This window comes from Labeo rohita, chromosome 3, assembly GCF_022985175.1.
Source record: "Labeo rohita strain BAU-BD-2019 chromosome 3, IGBB_LRoh.1.0, whole genome shotgun sequence".
NCBI lineage: Eukaryota > Metazoa > Chordata > Actinopteri > Cypriniformes > Cyprinidae > Labeo > Labeo rohita.
Window position 1 is genome coordinate 33,582,141 of NC_066871.1, and position 15,886 is coordinate 33,598,026.

A 15,886-nucleotide genomic window follows, 5' to 3' on the forward strand; every position below is an offset into this window, starting at 1 on the left:
TCTTCTAAATATAGGCTACATGGTTACACAAGATTTAAGGTGGTTAAGGTGGTTTTGTATACGATGTTCCTCACACATTCAGCGATAAACAGCAATAACTCCAAAACGACACAACAAGCTTCGTTTCCATTATTTTCAATAGATATAATGAGCACAGGTCTGCAAAAGCCGTCTCAGTGTCAGTGACGTCAAGATGTAGACCTACTTTCACCTTTCAGAATGTAAGGTAATGTTCAAAATGTTACTAGTAAGAGAGAGTGGGGTAAGTTGACCCAGCCCCTGTATCTTGGCAGCTGTCATGTGACTGTGTCTTTTAGAATCACACATCATTTCTGACATACTGTGAAAAAGAGAACGCATGGGAGGAGTGGAAGGCACCCATTTACTATAAAAACAGTTTTTGGCTTGTCAAAGCAAAACTTACTGCTGTTACATCAAAGCAAATGTATCCAGGTCTTAACATATTTACAATGCAAACTGGTGATTTAGCAACATAAAACCATGCAAATCGTTTAGCTAAATATTAGCCTGAATTGGTAAGCTAGATCGTTTTTTCCAAAATGCCATGGGGCAAAGTGAGCCAGTACTTTAACTTACCCCACCATAAGGCACTGAAGTTAAGTTAAAAATCTGAAGTATAAACTGGAAGGTTTGGACAATTGCATCACATCCTTCTCTGAGAACCAGAAAGTGCTTTTAACTACATTATAATCATATATATCTTTCCACCTATAGTCACTAATGGCCGGTTAAACGTTGCAATAAAATGTTTATCAGTTTCAGTGACATTCATTCCCTCATTCTAATTCAGTTTTTATCTACGTTTACTGAACAAACTCTCTGTTTAGTCTGTTTTTGGTTTTCAACATGTTCTTTCAGAAATGCAAACAATTCAAGATTGAAAACGAAACGTTATTTAATATATGGCTTGAAAAGAGAACCCTTTGTCCTAGACACATTCAGATTATTTAAAATTACAGGAAACATCATAGTATTAGTAGGAAAGCTATTAGGTTTTTTCCTTGTTGGCACTGCACACAACACATAAAATGAGAAGAATGCACCAGAAACAAGGAGAACCTGAATCTCAGCGTACATTTAATATTTTAGGTCATTCATAAGAGTTCATTTAATAATATTGATTTACAGTAATAACTTTCTTGTGCCATTTAAGTCCAATCGCAGATTTCTTTCATCTGTTAATACATCAGTCTTGAAGACCCTGCATATTTTGTTTGTCTGTAATGTCAGTTTATTTAGAGCTGAACTGTCAGGTTTCCTATTGGTCACAATTTTCCTCGTCAATGAGTTGTGAAACTGGTTGTACTACTGTTACGATGTAGGTGGCGGGTTTATAAATACAACCTGTGCCGACTGTCACTTAAAAGCTTTCCGTGATTTCAGTCAAAAGCTTGTGCTTGCTTATCATCATGAAGTCGAATCTACCTTATTATTCAAAGAGGACATGTGGTGTTCTTTCATCCATGACTCGCGCCCTGCGCAGCCGAAACACAAAACCGTGGTTTTGCAGATCTTTTATGGCTGCGTGTGTTTGCTTTATCTACTGGAATGTGCTGGCATCTGGGGATTGGAGCGTAACATTTTACAGGTAGGTCCAGACAGGCTTTCATCCAGATCAGCGTTATTCTTGTACACTAAAACTATAGGATGAAATTTTCATCACATTGCAAAAACCAGGTGACCAGATTTCTGAAATGAAACAGGGTTGTCTGGTCACCCTGTAAAAGGTTGCTAGCCTATGCACACTTTAGGCCAGGGTTTCTCAACTTTGGCCCTCGAGGTCCACTTTCCTGCAGAGTTTAACTCCAACCTTGATTAAACTCACCTGCTAGTAACGTTCTTGAAGACCTTGATTAATCTTGTTCAGGTGTGTTTGTTTAGGGTTAAAGCTGAACTCTGCAGGAAAGTGGACCTCAAGGGCCAGAGTTGAGAACCCTGGCTTTAGTATGTGATTTTAAACTACTAATATAGTACAACTTTCTGTTATATCTGACCCAAAATAGGCCTAAAACACAATGACAGAACACTCTTTAGTCTTAACTGTGCTACATTTCTGCAGTTATTTGTTCCTTTGTAATTCACATCTCACGTTAATGAGATAACCTGAGTTTAAGCAAATTTTGTGCATGCCGTGACCATACGTGTCTTTTATGTAAATACAAGTTCTTACTGTCACGCAGCTTTGGTTCTTTGTATCCTTCCCATGACAGTCTACAACAGGTGCATTCATATTTTCATGATTGTTATCCATTTGAAATGCAAATGAGAGTGACATCATTCAAGGTCATGTTAATCATAGTAGCTAGGCTTAAAAATAAACCTTGTCTATTTCTTCCTGTAACAACTAAAGCATGAAGGAAAATACAAAAAGATAAATATGCATTCATACGTGCATGGATACTATACATACACAGGCTAAAACGAAATGGTACAGTTTTTCTAAATTAAACTATACGTATCAAAACCATTACTGCTGAAAATCTACAATATTACTGAAAAAGTACTACAGTATTTTTTTTTAGGAAACTGTTTAAGAAACTTCTTGATCAACTCTTCTTTTTACTTGCATAACAAAAAGTCATTCTTTTAAAACTCTGTGTGAACTGTGCTGCATACATTGTTACAATTAACAAATAACCTTTTTTCTATCCTGTACAACACCAAACACTATGAATACTAAATATTCTCAGCTAAAGAATGTTTTATAATAATTTTCACAGTGCTGGGGCCCATTTTTTTTATAATCTCTCCTTGTGACCCACAAATCCACTGATTGACCCTGATCTTTTCAAAGAGAGAGTGAGTTGTTTGATTGACAGCTAATTTTAGTATAATAATATAATTAAAATATAATATCAGTTTTAATCCCTGATTTGATTTCAATCTGAAATTTTGATTATTGCCTCGAGGCAAAGGTGTTGACACACAGAAACCAATAACATGCAAACTTTCATTTTAACTGCATACCAGTTGTTACCATGTACTATTTCCTGATAGTCCAAACCTCAAATATGCATGATGCAGTGCAAAGTGCGTAGTTAACATTCTGAATGTATTTGTTACTTTGTTAGGACAAACTTAAGTATAAATATGACATTGTCATATTATATCATTAAACATACCATTGCTGGGTCCCAAATAATTTTGCTAGTCTAATGTGTCTAGTGTGACTTTAACCAGGGTTCAGACACATTTCATTAAAATTTCGAGAAGGTTGATTTTGTAAGACAAATTTCAGATTGAATAAAGTTGCAGGCAGCGTTGAAAGGGCCCTCGCACCTCAGCTTACAACCACTAGCGAACCACTGGGAAAATAGCGAACGGTGAGCAATATGCATTTAAAGTGGTAAATATAGAAGGAATATGTCCAAGTCATTTACATGTGCCAAACTTTCTGATTCCAGGTGGTGGCGCTATGACTAGAACTGAATATTGGGAACTTTTTTGTAGATATTGGTGTGTTACATGTACATGTAATGTACATTACGTGTACATGTTACATGTACTGAATTTCGTACATGTATGTGAAACATAGCACGATGGCCATTTCGCTGAAATTTTTAGGTGGCGCTATCGAGCCATTTTGCCACACCCACTTTTGAAACCCATATCAGATGTACATTCTCACCACTTTTGGTGTGTGTGTGCAAAGTTTCGTGAGTTTTCGAGCATGTTTATGACCTCAAAAAAGCAATTCATTTTGGATAAGAAGAATTTGAGCAATTCCAATAGGGTCCTCGCACCACCAGTGCTCAGGCCCTAATAATAAGCAAATTTCAATAATCGACAGTGCACATTTGAACCTTTAATTAAATTCTACTGTTTGTCTAAATGTGCTGAAATTCAGGGGAAATTATTTTATGCTATTAACACTTTATTGGGAAATTAAAGGGTTTTTGTAGGCAAGGGTTAATGCGTTATGGTATAATATTTAAGGGTTAATGGGGTATGTTACATATGTAACATAAGGGTCAGTAGGGTTTCATATAATATGTAAGGATTAATGGTGTACAATATTGTATGTAAGGGTTGATGGGATGTGGTATAATATGTAAGGGTTAATGAGGTATGGTATGATATGTAATGGTTAATAGGTTATATGGTACAGTATATAAGGGTTAATGGGCTATTTTCCAGTATGTAAGGGTTAATGAAGTATCGTATGGTATGTAAGGGTTAATGGGATATGGCACAGTATGTGAGGGTTAATGAGGTATCGTGTAATAAGAAAGGTTTAATGGGGTATGGCATGATATGCAAGGATTAATAGGTTATTTACTGTATGAAAGGGTTAATGGGGTATGGTTTCATGTAAGGGTCAGTGGGGTATTGCACAGTATATAAGGGTTAATGGGGTATAGTATCATGTGTAAGGGTTAATGGGTTGTTGTACAGTATGTAAGGGTTAATGGGTTATTGTACATATGTAAGGGTAATAGGTTATTGTATGGTATGTAAGGGTTAATGGGGTATGGTATCATATATAAGGGTTAATGGGTTATTGTACATATTTAAGGGTTAATGGGCTATTGTACAGTATGTAAGGGTTAATGGGGTGTGGCACAGTATGTAAGGGTTAATGGGTTATTGTATGTATGTAAGGGTTAATGGGTTATTGTACGGTATGTACGGGTTAATGGGTTATTGTACAGTATGTAAGGGTTAATGGGCTATTGTACAGTATGTAAGGGTTAATGGGGTGTGGCACAGTATGTAAGGGTTAATGGGCTATTGTACGTATGTAAGGGTTAATGGGTTATTGTACGTATGTAAGGGTTAATGGGTTATTGTACATATGTAAGGGTTAATGGGGTAGGGTATCATATGTAAGGGTTAATGGATTATTGTACAGTATGTAAGGGTTACTGGGGTACGCTATCACATGCAAGGGTTAATGGGTTATTGTACGTATGTAAGGGTTAATGGGTTATTGTACGGTATGTAAGCGTTAATGGGGTGTGGCACAGTATGTAAGGGTTAATGGGTTATTGTACATATGTAAGGGTTAATGGGTTATTGTATGGTATGTAAGGGTTAATGGGGTATGGTATCATATGTAAGGGTTAATGGGTTATTGTACAGTATGTAAGGGTTACTGGGGTATTGTACAGTATGCAAGGGTTAATGGGGTATGCTATCATATGTAAGGGTTAATGGGTTATTGTACAGTATGTAAGGGTTACTGGGGTATTGTACAGTATGTAAGGGTTAAAGGAGTATGCTATCATATGTAAGGGTTAATGGGTTATTGTACAGTATGTAAGGGTTACTGGGGTATTGTACAGTATGTTAGGGTTAATGGGTTATTGTACAGTATGTAAGGGTTACTGGGGTATTGTACAGTATGTTAGGGTTAATTTCACGCTGATGCTTTAGTTTTTGTAAGTTTCCGTATTTTCTGTATATTGCTTACCCTTGTTTCCTATATACTGCTTCACACCCTCTTCCTCTCTTGTTAGAGAACTCATTTCACTTATGTTTGGATTTGCTTTGCTCTGCAGGGATGCATTCGAGGCTGAAGTAAGCTGGATTGTAAACGATACAGCTGAAGAGAAGGTGAGCCAAATATATGTGCTAAAACATGGCCTAAAGCTAGCAAGTGCATAACAGTGAATGATTAAACCTGTCAGTCTATCTCCATTCTTTATTTAGGCAGTGCCAGCCTGCTCCTTGAGACATATCATAAAGAAAGAAGACAGTCTGAAAAAACAGTTTAGCTTCTTGGTGCCTGTTCTACAGTGGCGTGATTCTTTTATTAGCTCACATTGGGAAAAGCTCCAGAATGAGCCGTTACCGTATGGCTGGAAGGACCAGCCTTTCCATGGTAAATCGTCACAACAGTCACTGTAAACACTAGCACTGCAAACAAAGAAAAAAAAACCCATTAAAGCTCTCAAAACCTTTTTTGTTTCCTTCTTGTAAAACAGAAATAGGAAAGACACTTTATCTGCTTTCACATCCTGGCAACAGTCATCTGTTTGAGCGGAAAACGGCAGATACCTGTGTGCGTTGCGCTGTGGTGGGAAATGGAGGTATTCTGAATGGATCCAGGCAGGGGAAAGCCATTGATAGTCACGATTATGTTTTCAGGTTTGTGCATTCTGTAAGAAAAATCCAATATACCAAACCAAATGTTGATAGAATTTTCATTTTTGGGTGAACTATCCCTTTAAGCTGAAGTGTCAGCACAATCATGACACTAATGATAATCAGCAATGTTTATAGGGTAAATGGGGCAGTAATCCGAGGCTTTGAGGATGATGTTGGAACAAGGACATCCTTTTATGGCTTCACCACTAACTCTCTCAAAAACTCACTTATTGCTTATTATCAAGAGGGCTTCCACAAAGTTCCACGTGACCCGGTGAGTGACCCTCTCATTCACAAGTTAGGAATTATTCTAAGCTTTCAGTTGTCATTTGTTGCCATCTGCTGGCCTGCCGATGAACTTCAGTGAAATCTTTGATGTCACAGGGCATTGGATATATTTTTATTCCTTCCCAAACTCGAGACTATGTGATGCTGGCAGCTGCCATCCAGGGTGTGTCTGTACCCTCGGGACCTGATGAAGGTGACAGGTGGGTTTAAGATGCCTACAAGTTGTTATTCATTTACATAACATGGAGTGCCATTTTTTATTGTTATTGTAATCATTTAAGAGGTATATGCTAATATAATATGTGTATATAACATATGTACTAATAATAAACTTAGAGAACATCCAGCATTCAATTAATTTTTTTGTAAAATATGCAATTCTACTTACAATATAAGCTCAATAAATATAAATGAAATATAAATAATATAATTAATAGGCTGAATTTCTTAACATTTTAAACCATTTGTGCTTTCTTAAATTCAAATAATTATTTTGCATTCTGTTTGCTGATGAAATTCAACTGCATTACATTGGAATTCTAAAATGCATTCTAGAAGTTTGAGTTTTTATTTTAATAGTACTTTAACTTATGGATTTTGCATAGTAACGACTGAATTTATTTAATTTATATTCATTAAAACAGATCCTCACAACTTTTTGTATATAATCCTGAACCACATCAGTTTAAGATGATCCATCCAACCTTCATTCAATATGTGACTCAAAGGTGAGAGCATTTTCCACACTTAAGTTTACACACATCATTTTGTCACATTCTGTTCTCTCCCTTAAAGGAGAAGTCCACTTCCAGAACAACAATTCACAAATAATTTACTCACCCCCTTGTCATCCAAGACATTCATGTCTTTCTTTCTTCAGTCGTAAAGAAATTATGGTTTTTGAGGAAAGCATTTCAGGATTTTTCTTCATATAATGGACTTCATTGGTGCCCTGATTTTCAACTTCCAAAATGTAGTTTAAATGCAGCTTCAAAGGGCTCTAAATGATCCCAGCCGAGGAAGGGTCATTTTTTTTTCGGAAAATAAAAATTTGTATACTTTTTAAGCACAAAAGCTTGTGTAGCACAGGCTCTGGGATGCACGTTTGCGTACTATTTAATCACATCGAAAGGTCACGCTGAACGTATGTGGAACCACAGACCCAGTGTTTACAAAGCGAACGCGCAAAGAAAGTGCAAGTAAGTCAAACGCTGTTTACAAACAAAAAGGTGCAACGATGTCGGACGATTCTGAAGTTGTAGGAGAAAATTAGATGGAGTTTTTCGCCATTTTCTACCTTTTTAGCTGGAGTACACAGACAGTGAGCTTAGACTTGATTCATAGTAGTGATGGGAAGTTCGGATCATTTTACCGACTCGGACATTTGAGTCTCGTTCAGCAAATTTTTTTAGAGTCATTTCGTTTATTTTAGCAAAATATAATTAAAATGTTGTTACTTCCCTAAAACATCTACTGCTTACACAAACTTTTGAGTCATTCTGATCATCACGTGACAGTCCCATAAGCTCAACCAATGCAGTGTGAGCCGGAAAAAGATTAGTTTATCTCTCGAGTCTTCGGGGCAGCTGAAGCTGCATTTAAGCTACATCTTGGAAGTTCAAAATCAGGGCACCAACGAAGTCCATTATATGAAGAAAAATCCTGAAATGCTTTCCTCAAAAAACATAATTTCTTTACGACTGAAGACAGAAAGACACGTACATCTTGGGGGTGAGTAAATTATTTGTAAATTGTTGTTCTGGAAGTGGACTTCTCCTTTAATATAATGCCATGGTATTATTGATTGACAGGTTCCTGAAATCCCCACAGCTGGAGCAATACAGAGATTTGTACATGCCCAGCACGGGTGCACTGATGCTTTTGGCTGCTTTACACACTTGTGACCAGGTCAACAAACCTCCAGTGTTTCCTTTTTTTTTTTTTATCATTGAAATTCTTATTAATAAAAGCTTTTTATTTGTTGTTGGAATGGCCCCAAAACCTTCTTGTCCAGCTGTTGTTAAATAGATGTTGTGCATGCTGGGTCTTCCCTCAGGTCTCTGCATATGGCTTTATCACAGAAAATTACGAAGACTTCTCAGACCATTACTATGACAAGGAGATTAAGCCTCTGGTCTTTTATGCCAACCATGACATGGAGATGGAGGGTCGTCTGTGGAAGCAGCTGCACTCTCAAAATGTCTTGCGGCTATACCAGAGACAAAAAAGGACATGATATCACTTCAGTGAATGGGACAAGACAGGTAACAAGACTGCATAGTGAAATTCCCAGAGCAGTATTTCTCCTGCAACCTTTATAGGGAACATCATTGAGAAGGCTGTTTTTGTCTCAATTACTAATCCTCTTGGTTAATAGATTAAAAAAGCGATTACTTTCTATTGTGTATATATGTTTCCAATAATACAGAACGATTCTGACATTTGACTACACTTTGTAACAAAGAATCAGCAGATTGGGATTCATGTGTGCTAAAAGCCAAGGCAAAATAAAGATGTGGTGAAAAAACAGGCACCATTTCAGAACAGGAAGCAAACAATACAAGAAATATCCAGGCAGACGAGGCAAAAACAATAATCAGGCTCCAAGGGGTCGTAACTGTCCAGTATCAGACATAGGCAAGGCAAATAATAACAGAATAACGCTAAGAATTGTAGGCAGAGCAAAACTTCACAAGGAGGCTGTAGAGGTGAGCTGTTTCAGCTCCATGGGTTTATGGGAAATGTAGTCTGGGGAGATAATAGTCAAAACTCTGGTGAAGGAGCCCTCTGGTGGTGATCGGGAGAATCTAGAGAGGCTAAATTCCTGACACACTTGCAGTCGGATGATTGGAGCTTGGAAATATATATTTTTAATATTTTTGAAAGCCACATTTATTTGATCCAAAATACTATAAAAACAGAAATACTGTGAAATATTATTACAATTTGAATGAACTGTTTTCTAGTTAGTATTTGAATTTTCAACATCATTACTCCAGTCTTCAAGGACACATGATTCTTCACACATCTATATAATATTGCTGATTCACTGCTCAAGAAATATTTCTTATTATTAATGTTGAAAACAGTTGTGCCGCTTCATATTTTTATGGAAACCATACACAACCTTTTAAAAGTTGTACACTACCAGTCAAAAGTTTTTGAACAGTAAGATTTTTAATGTTTTCTAAAGACATCTCACCAAGCATACAGTTATTTGATCCAAAACACAGCAAAAACAGTAACGTTTTGAAATATTTTTGCTATTTAAAATGTAATTTATTCCTGCGATTGCAAAGCTGAATTTTTAGCATCATTACTCCAGTCAAATGATCCTTTAGAAATCATTCTAATATGCTGATCCGCTGTTAAAAAAACATTTATTTTTAGTATTATTGTGTTGAAAACAGCTGAGTAAAATTTTTTCAGGTTTCTTTGCACAGCATTTATCTGATATAGAAATCTTTTGTAACATTATAAATGTCTTTATCATCACTTTTGATCAATTTAAAGCATCCTTGCTAAATAAAAGTATTCATTTCTATAATTTCTCAACCAAAAAAATAAAAAAAACCTTACTCCAAGCTTTTGAATGGTATAGTATAATGTTACAAAAGCTTTTTATTTTAGATAAATGCTGACCTTTGGATTTTATTTGTCAAAGAATCCTGAAGAAAATGTGCTCTTTTAAATATTGATGACAATAATAATAAAAATATGTTTCTTCATATCATCAGCATATTAGAATAATTTCTGAAGGATCATATATTTTAAAATATATTCAAATAGAAAGCGGTTATTTTAAATAGTAAAAATATTTCAAAATTGCACTGTTTTTGCTGTACTTTGGATCAAATAAAAGCAGGCTTGGTGAGCAGAAGAGACTAATTTAAAACACATTAAAAATGTTAGTGTTCAAAAACTTTTGACTGGTAGAGTATGCCACTCTTAAGGGTGAATGATGACAAAAAGTTTTGAAGGGAGCTGTTGCCAAATATGTCACAATGATGGGCTTGCAAAACTTGATGGCACTTTATTATGTTGTCAAAATATCCTTTGTGGAGTGAATCTGCTTGCCTATCTTAGTCTATAAAAAACCTTCAAAAGAAAATAAACTGTTTTTTGCTCTAAGGTACTGTGTTTTAGCTTGTGATCACTGTGATAGTGACATTAACTGCTTTATTTAAACATGCCCCAGGTGTGCAACATCTGTTTGTGGGATATCCGGAAGGTGATAGCAGCCCCTGATCCTTTGATCACAGCGCGCCCTTATCTTTGTGGGAGCAGGTGAAGGGATGCAGAACCACAAGCCTTATTCTCTGGTTTTCACCTGGTTTTCCACAGCACACAGTCTCATTCAGACACTTGTCTTAGCCATATTCACTATCCTGTTCCAGATGACTTCATTTGAGAGGAGACAGGAAGCACTTTGATCTGTGGCTGAAGAAAGAGACTTCCAGATCACAGTGTTTGTGTGCACATGCAAGTTTAAGCATATAAATGAGCCCATGGATGGTTTAACTTCTTCAGGCTTCCTCAGTACACTGTACAAAAACATTGAGTTCAATTAGCTTTAAGTTACTACATGACAGCATACAACAAGTGAACGCATAAACTTAGTCTTTTCATAAACTTAAAAGAAAGACTAAATTACAAATGAGATCACTAAATAGCAATGAGGAGCAAATGGACATTAGTTCTCATATTTCTCTCTGCTTCTTATATTTAATTTCACATGCGTCTCCTTTAGAGTCTCAAGAGGAATCTCAGCAATGTCTCAAACCATGCTCGCATTTGCCAGGATACTAATGTCTGAAATCAGCTTGAAGATCAAAATGGCTATGTTTCCATCCAAGCTGCCAATGTCTGCTCAAAATTAGAATATCACACAAAGCATTTAATAATTTTATTTCTCTGTCCAAAAAAATGGACAAAAAAGTAATCTAAAAATGAAAATAATTAAATTAACATTTAAATTAATATTTTTTAACATCACAGAATCTGGTAGCTCTTTCAGTTAACAACTACGGCACTTTTTTATGCCACTCTTAATGTATCATGTCAATGGTTGTCTTATTTGTATTCATGTATTCATATATTTATTAATTTCATATGTTGGTTGTTAAAATGATCTTATTGTTGTAATAAATGTTTTTATTTTTCATATTCTTCAACTTTTTGTCCATTTATCATTTTGTATCTCATGCATACAGACAGTTGAGGTCAGAAGTTTACATACACCTTGCAGAATCTGCAAAATGTTTGTAATTTTACCAAAATAAGAGGGTTAATACAAAATGCATGTTATTTTTTTATTTACTACAGACCTGAATAAGATATATCACATAAAAGATGTTTACATATATCTAATTTATAAAAATGACCCCGTTCAAAAGTTTACATCCCCTTGATTCTTAATACTGTGTTGTTACCTGAATGATCCACAGTTTTTTTGTTTGTTTGTTTAGTGATAGTTGTTCATGAGTCCCTTGTTTGTCCTAAACATTTAAAATGCCTGCTGCTCTTCAGAAAAATCCTTCAGGTCCTACAAATTCTGTGTTTTTTTAGCATTTTTGTGTATTTGAACCCTTTCCAACAATGACTGTATGATTTTGAGATCCATCTTTTTACACTGAGGACAACTGAGGGACTCATACGCAACTATTACAAAAGGTTCAAACACTCACTGATGCTCCAGAAGGAAAACGATGCATTAAGAGCCAAGGGTGTAAACTTTTGAACACAATGAAGATGTGTACATTTTTCTTATTTTGCCTAAATATCACATTTTTTTAATTTAGTACTTTAACTTAGTAAAGCTACAGAAGATACTTACATGTTTCCCTAAAGACAAAATAAGTTAAATTTACACTGATTTTTCATCCCCAGGCTTTTAATGCATCGTTTTCCCATCTGAAGCATCAGTGAGCATCAGTTTGTGGGACCTGAAGAATTTTTCTGAAGAACAGCGGGCAGTTTAACTATTCAGGACAAACAAGGGACTCATGAACAACTATAAAAAATAAATAAATAAATAAACACAGCTGTGGATCATTTAAGTAACAAAATGGTATTAAGAATCAAATGTATGTAAACATTTGATGGGGATAATTTTTATAAATTCAACTATTATTTTCTCTTGTGGACTATATATAAATGTCTTTTATGTGAAATATAGATCAGTACTAAATAAAAACAACATGCATTTTATATGATTCCTCTTATTTTCTTATTTTCCTCTTATTCCTCTTATTTATTTGCTAAAATAATTAACATTTTGCAGATTTTGAAAGGTGTATGTTGCTAATTTACTAGTGCTATAGATACATATAGTGCTATTTGTGTATATAATTAATTTTATTTACCAAATTCACCATTCATTGTGATCAAACACTTTTTAAAATCTGATTAATATTATTATTTTTATATTTGTTGTTGTAGTTGTTGTTTATTTATTTTAAATAACTACTATACTATACATCATCAAAAGCCTATATCAGATAAGATGAGGCTGAAGGAGCGCCAGAGCAGCGGATGGGTCCCAGAGGGCGGCAGAGCGGCACAGCTGCCGCTGAGCGGGCGGCAGAGCTGCTCCCTCCCACTGGGAGGGCCGACCCGCACTGGAGCTGCTCTGCCGCTCGACTCCACTCACTACTGGAGCTCCCAAAACACGCACATGCAAATCGCAGCCGACGCTCAGTTTGGAGTTTATCGAGACGGACTGCCGAGAAAATAACTTATGAAAGACTTAAGCGCGAGGAGCAGCGGTCCAGAGTGTTTACACTTACAGCGAAGTGTGTTTATCGACTAAGAGTTGACTAAAGGTGACTTTGAGTTCGTTGTTGTTGTTGAAGTGTCTGGACTGGAGAGAGTGAACGAACGACCGATCCTGGACCCGCTGTTATGGCAGTGAAAATGAATACTTTACACTAATTTAATGGTAAGTGTGTTCATCATAATTAACGGAGAAGTATTACTGGGGCTAAATAATGGAATAAAGTCTAAGAATATTGTGAAAAATATTGTGTATTTTTGTTAGTTTGTATTTAAATCGATATTATGCTTAACAAATGTGATACTTAAACGAATTATGGTTTCATTTTCTAGTTCTACTAATTAGAGTTTCTGAGAAAACAATTATTGTTTACATTGAAAATAGTAATTAAAGTGTAGGAAGCTTTATTTATTTATTTTTTAATAACAGCGGCGGCTAATACAAACTTCAGCTGTAGTGACTAAACTTGATATTTTGGCGGACACTCTAGTTACCATGGTGATTTTTTTTTTGTAAGGACCTCTGCAGATACACTTAAAATCTCCCAAAACTATATCAGCTATACAAACTGATCAGTCTGCTGTTGACTAACAGGCATTTATTGTCTGGTTTATGGCTGTATGGGTGTTATGAAGAAATATGATATATCATTGTTTGTTTATTTTGGCACACACGTGATGTCTGCGTTTGGAGACACTAACTTATGGGGTTGGGTTGTGTAGTAAATGTCTAGGTTTGTAACCTTAAGAATATAGCTGTAAACCTCACATCACCATTGCATCCTTGATCAACCTTAGGTTACTCCAGGACTGATCCTGTAGGTGTTCAGAAATGTCTGTTTAGCACAAGGAGGTCTATAATACTTGCAGGAAGCATCTATTAGCATCCCCATTCATCTCAATAGAGGTTACTTACTGTCAAACACAGCCCTAAAAGTATGCAACCCCAATCCGTCACGTTTGCTCAGTTCCTGATTTTGCTTTTTGTCACATACTCTTAAAAATAAAGGTGCTAAAAAGGGGGTTTGCAGCAGTTGCATAGAAGCAGTATTTTTGTGCCATAGAAGAACCTTTGGTGCATTTGGAAGATTCCAAAATCTTAAAAGTTCTTATGGAACCATGAATGCCTAGAACTGTTATTTTTAAGAATGCAGTCATCTGAGCCAAAAAAGCCATGAGACTGATCATTCTAAAAGTGCAAGAAAATAACATCATGTCAGCACTAATGGACTAATGGCACAAATGGCAAGAACGCACACAGTTCCAAACCCAAAAGACTGTCCTGAGCTGTGATTTCCACGTAGGGCACTTCAAAACATCAGTCACTGGCAAAACATTTCTTATAGGAGAATAAAATATTTGATTTATATGTTGCTTGCCAGTAGAATGGAGTAGTTACAGCATCTACTGTACCATCCAAACCTTGATCCCTTGGTTTTAAGATGGTCATGATGGTTGATTAGTGAGTGTGACTAGTTGAGATTTTATTTTTAGCCATGGTGCTTTAATTAGCGTCCTGATAGTGTTCTTTTAATTTAGGAGACGTTCTATCCTCTCAGAGAAGTTGCATCTTTAAGTTGATTTCTTTTAAAGCACTACAACTACGGCCATACACGTTCAGATGGACATTTTTGGCACCTGCATTTTTCGAGTTTCCCGTCAGTTTTTAAAAATGTGTCAAGTTAAAAATTGTCCAGCTTTGAAATGTAAATGTCCTCTAAAAAACACATCTAACAAGAATCAGGTTACCCATAAAACAGCCTAAACATTACAGAGTTTCATATAGACTGATATAGGGCTTCTAAAATGATTAATCATGACTAGAACTCTCAAACGATTAATTGCGATTAATCACATCCAAAACAAAAGTTTATGTTTACATATTATGTACGCATACTGTGTATATTTATTACATACATGTGTATATATATATATATATATTGGAAAAATATGTTCGATTTATATATAAAATGTTTCTATTTATATATATATAATCTAAATTATATACACATATAAATGTATAAATATTTTCTAAAATGAATACTATTAAATGTGTGTCTTTTATTTTGGGTGTGATTATTCGTGATTAATTGTTTGACAGCCCTAATTGTGATTAATTGAATCCAAAGTAAAAGTTTTTTATTTACGTAATATATGTGTGTGTACTGTGTATATTAATTATGTATAAATACACACACATGCATGTATATTTTTCAGAAAAAAATAGTTTATATATTAAAAATATTTATAAATAATATTAATTATAGGAATATAAATATATACATGTAAATACATGTAAATATTTTTTAAATATATACTGTTTGTGTGTTTATTTATATACACATAATAAATATATACAGTATACACACATATAATATGTAGACAAAATCACGATTAATCATTTGACAGCACTAGTATATATAAATACATACATACATATATATATGTATATAAATTATATATATATATATATTTTATTTATAAATATATCTTTTTTTACAAATATACATGCAAGTATTTATACATAATATATATATATTGGTAGTACTTATACGTAGTACTCACTCATACATTATGTAAACAGAAACTTTTATTTTGGAAGTGATTAATCACGATTATTCATTTGACAGCCATAGACTTATAATGTGTAATGTCATGTCGGAAAAATTGTATTTACCAGTTAAATGCACATAAACACCACGACAAAGATGTA

At 35.0% G+C, this 15,886-nt stretch overlaps 2 protein-coding genes across 2 annotated transcripts in view; both read left to right on the forward strand.

Moving 5' to 3' along the window:
• The first annotated feature begins 1,380 nt into the window (after positions 1 to 1,380).
• On the forward strand, positions 1,381 to 11,541 carry st6galnac2 (ST6 (alpha-N-acetyl-neuraminyl-2,3-beta-galactosyl-1,3)-N-acetylgalactosaminide alpha-2,6-sialyltransferase 2). The gene is made up of 10 exons (XM_051100763.1): positions 1,381 to 1,609; positions 5,523 to 5,577; positions 5,674 to 5,845; positions 5,949 to 6,111; positions 6,247 to 6,385; positions 6,496 to 6,599; positions 7,044 to 7,127; positions 8,211 to 8,307; positions 8,456 to 8,663; positions 10,598 to 11,541. The coding sequence occupies exons 1-9, from the start codon at positions 1,431 to 1,433 to the stop codon at positions 8,633 to 8,635; spliced, it is 1,173 nt and encodes a 390-aa protein (XP_050956720.1). The 5' UTR covers positions 1,381 to 1,430; the 3' UTR covers positions 8,636 to 8,663; positions 10,598 to 11,541.
• A 1,488-nt stretch (positions 11,542 to 13,029) lies between these two features.
• The window catches only part of LOC127162727 (caskin-2-like), a 71,433-nt gene continuing 68,576 nt past the window's right edge, over positions 13,030 to 15,886 (forward strand). Inside the window, exon 1 of the mRNA XM_051105592.1 lies at positions 13,030 to 13,339. The gene's annotated coding sequence lies outside the window, so the exon portion shown is untranslated. The remainder of the gene's footprint in view (positions 13,340 to 15,886) is intronic.